This window comes from Acartia tonsa, chromosome 8, assembly GCF_053477335.1.
Source record: "Acartia tonsa isolate MP-2025a chromosome 8, ASM5347733v1, whole genome shotgun sequence".
Taxonomy (NCBI): Eukaryota; Metazoa; Arthropoda; class Copepoda; order Calanoida; family Acartiidae; genus Acartia; species Acartia tonsa.
Window position 1 is genome coordinate 7,789,592 of NC_137267.1, and position 11,244 is coordinate 7,800,835.

The 11,244-nt window shown below is 35.5% G+C and overlaps 1 protein-coding gene across 1 annotated transcript in view; it reads right to left on the bottom strand.

The window, feature by feature from the left end:
• Window positions 1-9,225, bottom strand: part of LOC145325913 (FMRFamide receptor-like) — a 53,290-nt gene extending 44,065 nt beyond the window's left edge. The window contains exons 1-2 of the mRNA XM_080168916.1: window positions 9,114-9,225; window positions 8,374-8,446 (exon numbers count right to left, since the gene is read on the bottom strand). Of these exons, the coding sequence (XP_080025042.1) occupies window positions 8,374-8,446; window positions 9,114-9,181 (141 nt within the window). The 5' untranslated portion in view covers window positions 9,182-9,225. The remainder of the gene's footprint in view (window positions 1-8,373; window positions 8,447-9,113) is intronic.
• Window positions 9,226-11,244: the final 2,019 nt, after the last annotated feature.

Consider the following 11,244-nt stretch of genomic DNA (forward strand, 5'->3'; position numbering starts at 1 on the left):
ATTGAGATTACACGAAGTTTTAAATTAGGGGAAAAGAAAATACAACCTTATACCATTATTTCCTTACATACTAAGTTCCTTACAAGCTAACATGTAATGATATAACAAAATAACATTGGTGTAAATTATTTGGTCTTGTACAGTATGAAAGTCATAACGTCTAATATTTTACTAAATAGTAATCACTATTTTGACTAGTTACATAGATTAAGAATTTTGTCACACGTGTCTGAGCAGTTTTTGTCTAATAAAAATTACAATGTCTATGACCAAGCTAACATTCGCCACTTCAACGCGTACGCTTAGGGCCGGCAGAACCCCGTCTCCGAGGGACACCTTCAGCATCGGACTCCTCCCTGCTATTATCCGACGAACGCGCAACTGAAGTCAGGCTAGCCGTCTCTGAGGCAGTCTCTGGCGGAAGAGATGGGGTGGGCGTCTCAACTGTAAGACACAGCCGCTCTAAACCTCCAACAATTCTCTCTGGCAATGGGAACCGAATCTCACTACCCATAGAACCGAACTGGCTGGATGGTATATCGATCTCGAACACGTCCACCAGAGGAAGTGTATTTTCCGCTTCCTAAAATAGGGAAGTAAATATTAGTTAAAACAGAACATCTTAACAAATAATCAGGGAGAAATATAATAATGTTTACCCATATAGATAATTGAGCAGCCCTGATACTTTTAGAAAATTTTTATTAAATCCGCTAAAGTCATAATGCTAACCATTGGAAAGGGATAAGCACTATGGTTAAAATAACTTATTATATATACGCATAGCTAAAGTCACCAAATTCTTCACCTCAAGTCACGTAGTTTTGGCGACTAATAATATTAAACGAATTTAGCAAACTTACCGCTGAAAGGTCCGCTGCAGATGGGGAATCAATGCGACTAAGGCATAGAGATGAACTATAGCTGGATCCTTCTGCAGACCCTCCAGTACTGGGCGGGCTAAACCTTAGCATGTTTGTATAATGCTCCTCCAGATTGATTGAGTTGGTTGCCTAAAATATAATAGATTTTATTAGCAACACCAACAAAGAATCTAGGAAAATCAGGAAATGAGAATGCCTAAAATCCTGTAAAGCTATATGATTAGGTAGCGATTCGACCCACTTTATAATAGAATTAAAATCTTAGATCGGTTCAAAAATGCTTATGCAACCATACATTTTAAGATTAATATTCTACCAATAAAAGAATTTTAGTTGCAAATACCTCTAGATACGTGTACAAATGTACGGCCTCTTTCTGAAAATTAATAGAAAACTAAAGCATGGATACTTACATGTAGACGCTCTGTTTGATCAAAGATCAACGGACGGAAGCCAGGACTTCCCGACGGGGTGTCCAATCCCGCAGGCACATTACTTCCAGTAGCTCGATCCTCAGTGGCGGACAGGCGGTGTACAGCAAACAGCCCAACTCTGGATCTCACTTCGGCTGGAGTCGATGGACTAGCAGAGGGAGCCTAAAACAAAAAGGAAACATTAAAGTCTTGATCTAACACTTAAAATCCCAATGAGAAACGTGCGGCACGAGCAAACTCTCAACCCTCCCAGAGGGAAATAACATTAGGTTACTAAATAAGATTTTAGTAAATGTTAACTGGTATCTCAATTTAATTGCGGTAACCGAGCGGATTTCTCTGGCGACATAAAACGACGACAAACGGTGAGCGATATATATGGAAGAGCCGAAAGTCAACGTTGAGGAAGTGAGAATAGGACAGAACAACCCTGCAACATCATGATGCTTTATTAAACAAAACGGGTGGCTACAAAAGAAAAAAATATACAAAACAGAAAAGAAATATACAACAAAAGAAAACTTACCTGTGTATCTGACAGAATATCATCCATCACAGAGGACGCGGCTTCATACATGCCTGTATCCGACGGCTCCACAGTTGGCGACGTAACTCCTGATCTAGTCCTGTTGGTCCTGTTACCGCAGTGAAGAAGCTCAATGGTCCTGACGCCTATATTACGGAGGCGCGTACATACATCTCTTATCCAGCGAGCCAGCGACCTGTCTGAGGTGTTGTCTAAACGTGTTAGAGTCTCAAGCCCTACAGCACCGAAGAAGACCACTATGAGAGCACATGAAAACAAGCCTAAACCCAACAACATGTTAATTAAGCCATCCATGTTGAGTGCGTCCAGACTCGTCTTCTGGTCTCTCCTCGACTCGGCAGACCCAGAATCACCTCCGGCAACATCGTCACCAATGTCACCGCAGGAGTTCTGCATCACCGAATTGAGGAGAGACCAGATGATTTGTATCGTTCTACTAAGCATCAGTGAGAGATGCTCGTTGCCAAACATCTCCCCTTGATCCCTTTCGGACTCTACAGTATCAAAAGTACTTGTACTCCCATAGTCATCGACATCAGCAAGGCTTGGCATCCCAGACGCGTCGCTGTACACTGAACTCGAGTCGTCTAAGGATGTTTCAAGAAGCGAGGAATTAGCAAGAGTGGCCGCAGCCGCTCTCATCGATTCCTCGAATCTTTCCTTAATATTCTGATGCGCGTCCAGGCTGTCAGGAATATACATTATGAGCGGATGTAAATTTAAAATAGAGGACTAGTGATTCTGAAAGGCAATATAGTAAAGTTAATTTTATGAAAAAGACTGTACACACGAATATTTTTTTTTAGTATTCTAAGCAACTATGGTTGAGCTTCCTAACCATTAAAACCTTGATTTATCATTTAAAAATAAAATTCTTTAAGTTAAAGAATATGTAATTAATCTTACATGATTCAACGCTTAAAAATAGCTATCGTTAAGCTATCCAAACATTAAAACTTTGTTTTATATCAGATTCAATTAAGTTAAAGAATATGTAATTAATTTTACATGATTCAACGCTTAAAAATAGCTATCGCTGAGCTATCAAAAACATCTTCATTATGATGTATCAAGCAATAAAAACTTATGTACTAGCTAAATCTGAATATTTTCAATGATGTTTTAAAAGCACTTTCGATAAAGCTAGCTAAATATAATTTTTGTAAGCGACCATTTTAAAATAAATATGGTTGAGTTACTCGTAACGTAAATAACCTATCAATTAGCGTCATTATAATTGAATTAAGTAAAAAGAAAATCTTATTTTAAAACCTATAGTAAAATTGTTTTAGAAGATTTGAGTCAGGACTCAATAAATTTTGATTATAAAAAAAAGGGGACGCTGTAATCAAAAGTTAAAACGAATAAAATGATGGAACATATCTGTGTCAATATAAGTTTTGCTTACGACGAACGAATTTAACTTTTGCAGACGGAAAACGTAAACAAAACAAGGTACGTCAATTTACCTGATGATTCAGATATGTCCCATCAAAACTACAAATATTATATACAACAAAAATTGTCATAGATTGAAGATATACCCATATTGCTTCTAACCCACTTTTGATCAAAAATATAGTGATAAAGGCCTTATCGACGAAGAAAATAAGATTCTTGAGTCTTAAATAGAGGCTAACGAATGCAATAATGGGCATATCAACAATCTATAACATAAAAACATTCATATAAAACAAACGGGTTACTATATTTTATCACTTTTATATAAATTCTCTTGGAATTTAGCGGTAAAATTAAACACTTGAACGCAAGCTCCGCTCGCAAAGACAATTATTAATAAAATGAGCATAATTACTGGGCCGCCAGCTTTTTATAACCTCGCTCAAATCCAACCCCTATCACTTTTGACCGCCCAAACATAAACAAAGGGTTGACAACTTATTGTTACGTAAAATTTAATTACGGACGTCGAACGATATATTTTGTAGATATTAAGTCTAAAAGGTACACTTGACAGCGATGTAATGTAAGATATTAGGCTTTAAAATGATTAAAATTTATTCGTATTAAAAATAAAATAAATACAGCTAATGCCAACAATGGTATAAACCATATGTACATATACAAAATATACAAACAAGGGTTACCAACTATTGTTAGTAAAATCTTATATTTATACATATATACGAGTAATGTAACCAAAGAACTTAATACGATATGTAAATACTAATTGTACTTATACATTTTTATATAAAATATTGTTTAAATTCAGGAAACAGTTATATTTAACAGAAATAGAGATAACTAATCAATCCATTATAGGTCTATCTGTAACGAAAAGAATTTCTATAATATCCCAGGGATAAAATGATTAATAAAAGATTATTAAAATTTCTTTTGTTTAGATTACCATAGCCAGGATACCCCAAGGAACCGGTTGGAGCACGCGCACTAACTCTTTTTAGGATCTACCATGGACCAGCCTGGAGATAACCTAGATGATCATGGAGTATTGGAGCCCTACCACCACCCTACCTTGGACGGATTGCGGTTGTGTTCCTGTCAACACCTTGACACTATAGACGAGAACAACAACATTATCACCACACCAGAGTACGATGGATTCTCGGAGAACCTGTCCATCACCATCAGGAATTTCTTGTTAAATACAGCCCTGAATACCAGAGAAGATAGTAGAGTGGAGACCGATAGTGACACTAGCTCCAGCAGCACACTATCCCTCTCTACAAATGACCTCAACCAACTCTACTATGACCTGGAAAATCACTCAATCACCTTGGACGAGAATGGTAACGAGGTAGCACAAGTGGACGCCCTTGGCTACATATCTACCTCACCCCCAACCTCAACCTACACTTCGAAAGAGAGCATTTCACCACCTAGTTCATCATCAGAAGAAGCTGAACTATCCAGATCAACCAACGCAAAAACATTTATTGATGTGACAATGTTAGATAAAACTAAACCCCTCAAGAAAAGAATGTATTCTATTTGGGAGGTTTATCATCTTGTATACCCAGCTATGAAAATAAGCAAAGCTTACTTTCTTAATGGAAAGCGTATTTAACTTAGCTTGGAATACATTTATAGTTTATTATATATGCCTATATACTGGGACTACTAAACTTTTTCTTTTTCTCTTTTTTCTTTTTTAACAACTTACCCCCATTGGAGATGCGACCCTCAATTTTCAAATTCTTTGAACGTACATATGAGACTTTTACAGAAATGCTTCGCATCCACAACTATCTATCTATGCTTGATATAAAGTCAACACTTTATAGAGCATATTATGAATACTTGATTGACACGTGCCCTGCAATTATCTAGTAGCACTCAGGGGCAAGACACAATTACTTTAGCTAGGCCCAAGGCATTATTTGTATCAATTTATGCATTCATAGGCCTATCTTTACCTATATGACACCATATATGGGTAACGCTAGCCTATTAATGGTAATCTGTATGTGATTTGCTAATAGTATATGTTTATTAAAGATATTATGTTTATAGTTAATGTAATCATATAAACAACCAGTACATATATGTATGCCTACAACCATGCCTGATTTACGTCACATATTAACACACAGATATTTAATTGCACAGACAAACACTAAAATCCTGGTCCAGAGCTAATGTTATAGCATGTACCTCTTGAATTTATTCAGTTATTTATTAACTCTCCTACCATCAACTTCTCTTTCTGGCTTTAAAAGGTAATGACTTAGTTGTTTGGCATGCATTGTAGTTTAAATTTAGGCCCCTTAGTACTTAGCATGAATTGAGCTCAGGCCTTATGTTAGAACTCTAACACTTAGCACAATTCACTGCTTGGGACTTAGGGCACATTTCTGTCCTACTCTACTTATAATTTTAACACTTATCCTGTAAATATTTTCATACTTAACTTATGCACTTGTAATATAAATACACTTTACAAAAACATTTTCCTTCCTTAATACTTAATATGCTTATATAATTCTGATCGAATATCAAAACCAACCATTTATTCTTAGGTTAAAGCAACATAATACTTCGCGTGGGTCTTTCGTTGAGCTTCCACCAGCTCAACCAAATTCGTATTATACTTGTGGGAATAGAGGGTTAAGCATTCTAAACAAACGAACCGACGATGAGAATGTCTATGTGTATTGCATTAAAATTAGGTTTTAGTAGTACTCATAGAAGAGCGGTCTCCATACCTAAATATGGACAAACGCCCCATTCGCACACACATACAAGTGTTAATGTCCATTGGTCCTACCGTTTCAGTTCTTCGCTTTAATGGATGTTGTCATCCTTGTTTATATGTGAATGCCTTTTAAATTGTTTATGAATTTTGATGTAATGGAATGCAACAAAAAGTTATTTAAATTTTGAAATAAAAAACAGAGATGCTGAAATGTATTTTGAGAAAACAAGGATGACAACATCCATAAAAGCGAAGCACTGAAACGGTATGAAAACGGACATTAACACTTGTATAGTGTCAGAACTGAATAATCATAACATAAATGTGTAAGAGTCAAAGCAAAATTGAAAGTAAAGCTTGATTCAGGATAATGTTTACGGACATACTTACATTTTTAGGACTTGATTATAGAGTTGCTTCGCTTACTACATTATACTTTATTGTCCCAGAAATCAATATACCAAAAATCAGATCAATCGTATGATTAGATCACATAAAATTTTGTTGTTAAAAAAGTAAAAAAATCAACAAGTTTAAAATGGACGTACGGACATTTTGGTGATAATTATAGAGTTGCTACGCTACCTAAATATTAATAGAATCATCATGCAAAATTTGAAATCGATAGGACAATTCTAACATGCCTAAATTACCGAAAAAAGCTATCCGTTATGGACGTACGGACGGACCGACCCTAATCATAGAAAAGCTTCGCTTTTAAAAATGTTTATGAATGTAAACGCAGCTCATCTATAATTTGCATGTATTATGTATGTACACACATATATATCCTATTATATTTATAAAGTAGTAAGTGTTTTTTGTCTGTCCCGAAGGATCTCGCTAACCCCTTAACCGATATTGTTCTCCTTTACAGTGAAGCTTCTTATAGGTCCTGGGAAGGTTTAAACTATTTTTGGAGAGGGTGTCTTCACCACCCTCCCCCCCAAAAAATATTTTTTAAAACTCTTTTGAAACTCAAACTTAAAATGGGTTGCGGTTGACTTTTTCCCTTCCTACAAGTGCCCCTAGAGGCTTCTAGTGGGCGTAGCCGCTAGTAATATATATATGATTAGAGTAAAACACTAGAGGGGGAAGGTGTTAAATAACTGTATCTCCCCGTCGCAATGACCTTTTGCCGACTCTCAATTAGGTGTTTAAAAACCCACCAATTGTTTTGGGATTATTAACACAGCCAAGTAGAAGAAAAAAATTCTAGCAGACGAAAAAGGTCATTGGAAAAGGGAGGAAGGTAGTTATATGTATATACATTTATACTTTAGATCTGTTTATATATTTATATATTTACATTGTTGGTTATTAGTTGCTTTTCTATCTTTGCTATAATATTTATTAACTAGCGGCTACGCCCCTAGAGGCCTCTAGTGGCATTTAAATGTTTTTTTTTATTTTAAATATTTAATTTAAGAAATAATTTGTCTATGTTATCAGCTGTTAAATTCATGTCTCTACGCAGCGCGACTACGCTAGCGACACTATGCGGCGGAAATATTTCAATTTTTTCGATTTTATTGTGATTTCTCTTGGGAGGGTGGTGGTACCCTCCCCCAAAATAGTTATAAACCTTCCCGGGAACTATGAGAAGCTACCCTGTTAATGAGAACACGATCGGTTCAGCGGTTAGCGAGATCCTTCGGTACAGAAAAACAGACAAACATCCTGTTACTTTAGTATAAGGATTTCTTTGCTTTGCTACATTAAGAGCATTATTATTCTTGTCTAAAGAAAAAAAAAGTGTTTAAAATATTTGATGAAATATATTGAAATGTTGACAGCAATTCAGATAGCAAAAAAATATTCTGCATAGATTAATATATATATATAGATGGATAAGTTTGTACTGCCTATAACAGTTAAGTACAATTTAGAAAGTGTAGCAACTCTATAACCATTACCAGAAAGTCAGTAAGTCTATTTCTCGTATTCATTCGAATCTGGTGGATAGGAACCGGTTCTCATCCATACGAAAAAACTATGTCTAGCATCGTATTATATCGAGCTTTCTACGAATATAGAAATGTACAATCATAAGATTAAAACCAGTTTTAATCTCATAATTGTACTTTCTATATCCGCGGAAAGCCGTTTATAATACGATGCGAGAAATAACTATTAAAATATGATGATTTTAAATTTTTTTGACAAATTTTTTTTTTTGGATTATTCGGCGTTATCCTGTTAAAAAATAATCCTGCTGTATATCTTAAATAGGAGCCGTGGAAATCAAGTTTTCTCCAAGAATAGAAAACATACAAACAGGCGAATATATCGAATAATTGAGCAGCTTCGGTACTAAAAAAAAGTACATACCAAATTATCAATAAAATCTATGTCATAATTTTCCAACAGATTCAGCAGCATTTCCTCTTCATTGTCTTGTAACCTTAAACATGATGATGTAAGTATTGGTGCAAAAAATGGGGACGAATTTCAAATTGATTTGACGGGGCTGTTTTTTTACGTCACAAGTGAAGGGTAAATCCCATCTCTTTTCTAGGGGTTTCTTTCCCCCTTCCCTTTTCTTTCCCTTTCTATTGTGATGTAAAAAAATCAGCCCCGTCAAATAAATTTGAAATTCTTCCCCATTTTTTGCACCAATACTTACAGCATCCCTAAAACATTATCATAGATGCAGGGAAAGAACAATGAACGACAAATTATTCTCCATTCCCCTATCCCCATTACCCTTTCTGTTTTTAAGTCCCTGCAATCCTTATTATAAAGTAACAGGATGTCTTTCTGTTTGTCTGTGAGTTTATTAGCTTGTACCGAAGGATCTCGCTAACCGCAGAACCGATCTGGTTCTCCTTAACAAGGTAGCTTCTCATAGCTTCACGGGAAGGTTTATAAATAAATCACAAAAGTCGAATTTTTTTACGTATAGAGACTCCTACGCAACATAACAAGGCATCGTAGAAACTTGAATTGCAACATAGATAAGGTTCGTATTATTTTTAAACAAAACCAAACATTTAAAGTGCCACTAGAGGCTTCTAGGGGGGCGTAGCCGCTAGTCTATCTATACTTTGATACTAGTACAATGTACTTACCCTAGTTGAGAAGTATCTGCCATGATTTGTTCAAGACAGGGCTGCATATGAAGACATATCAACAACATTTTTAAAGCTCATCATACACTTTTTAATATGATTTTATTAGTTTCTGGAAAAAAATAATGATGGCAACATCCATAAAAGCGAAGCTCTGAAACGGTAGGACAAACGTACATTAGCAGTGAACTGTCAGAACTGAATAATCAGAATATAAATGAATAAGAGCCAAAGCAAAATTGTGAGTACATTTCTTGAAAAACTTCCTGATACAGAATAATGTTTATGGACATACTTACAATTTTAGGACTTAATTATAGAGTTGCTTTGCTTATGATATTGTACTTTGATGTCCCAGGAATCAATATACCAAAAATCAGAACAATCAGATAATTAGATCACATAAAAATTTGTTGTCAAAAAAGTAAAAAAATCAACATGTTTAAAATATACGTACGGACATTCTGGTAATGATTATAGAGTCGCTACGCTTTCTAAATCGTACCTAACAACTACAGAAATCGCCATGCAAAGTTTGAAATCGATAGGACAATTCTAACATGCCTATATTAATGAAAAGAGCTATACGTCTCGGACGTATGGATGGACCGACCCTAATTATAGCAAAGCTTCGCTTTTAAAAATAACATTTAGGAATTAGTTTGTTGTGCCATTTGTACATTAGAAACAATAGAATGTGTGTCTGTGTGTGTGTACTGAAGGATCTCGATAATCACAGAACCTATATGGTTCTCCTTTACAGGATAGCTTCCCATTGGTCCTGGAATGGTTTAAAACTTCTTTGGTGGAGGGTACCACCAACCTTCGAATAGAAATCACCCCTAACAAAAAATAATCTCTACATTTTCTTCTTTTAAAATAACATATAAACGTTGGAGGGAAGGGGTCGACTTTCCCCCTACCTAAACTACCCTATTTCACAATCATTCAACAAGTTGTCATACTATCCTATTATATAAAGTAATAAGCGTTTTTTGTCTGTCCCGAAGTATCTCGCTAACCGCTGAACCGATATTGTTCTCCTCTACAGTTGAGCTTCTTATAGGTCCTGGGAAGGTTTTAAACTATTTTTGGAGAGGGTGTCTTCGCCCCTCTCTTCCATCCCCCCCCCCCGAAAAATTTTTGGTAACTCCCTTGAAACTCAAATTTATAATGGAATGAGGTCGACTTTCTCCCCTCCTCTCCAGTGCCCCTAGAGGCTTCTAGGGGGCGTAGCCGCTAGTAATTATATAAAATATTATAAATATATATTATAAAGAAAAAAATACATTAACTTCTAGTATAAAATTTATTACTTGTTTTATAGAAATAAAACTGAGTTACCTTATTTGAACAAATATGGCTGTGTAATTATGACAGGTTGTCCCAAATTATGTTATGTTAATTTATGTCCGCCTTCAGCCTCTAGAGGGCTCCGACACCCCGCCCCCCCCCCTCTCTTTCCATTAGTCAATCCTTAGTTTTACTAGACTCACATATATACACACAATGAAAATATTATTACTTAGATGTTACACCAGATTTCCGTGCTCTCTAATAAAGTGAAACTCGCAGCGGGCTAAAATAATGATAACCTTCATCCAACCGCTTTACCCGATCCCCTCCCCTTCTACTGGATGAACCAAATGACCAACATGACGACAATTTTGCCCTATCATAATATCCACGTATATTCTATATTAATTATAATTTTTAAAAAAGAATTAGAAAGCTTATCTTTATAAAACTGGTATATTTTAGGGTATATAACACGTTGCAACAATCAAAAAATAAAATTTTCTATTAACATAATTGTTTGGAAACTATTAAATAATTAATGTTTCTAAACGTTAATTAAACTTTGAGGCACCCTGTAGAGTTAAGTAAATATTAGGGTTATGCTGAAACAGATATTCACATGTTAATAGCGAAGCTGCAAGTAATTAAGGTATGTCCATCAGTTTTGTCCTTTAATATGAAAAAAACTTTAGGTGGTGGAATAAAAATCATACTTTAAATTCTACATCTGTACATACAAGTTGCTTCGCCCCTAGCCTCTGTGGAAAATACAACCAAAAGACAGAAAAGTGCAATCAATACGGACCAGTAATTTTTGAGATCTTTAGCTTCA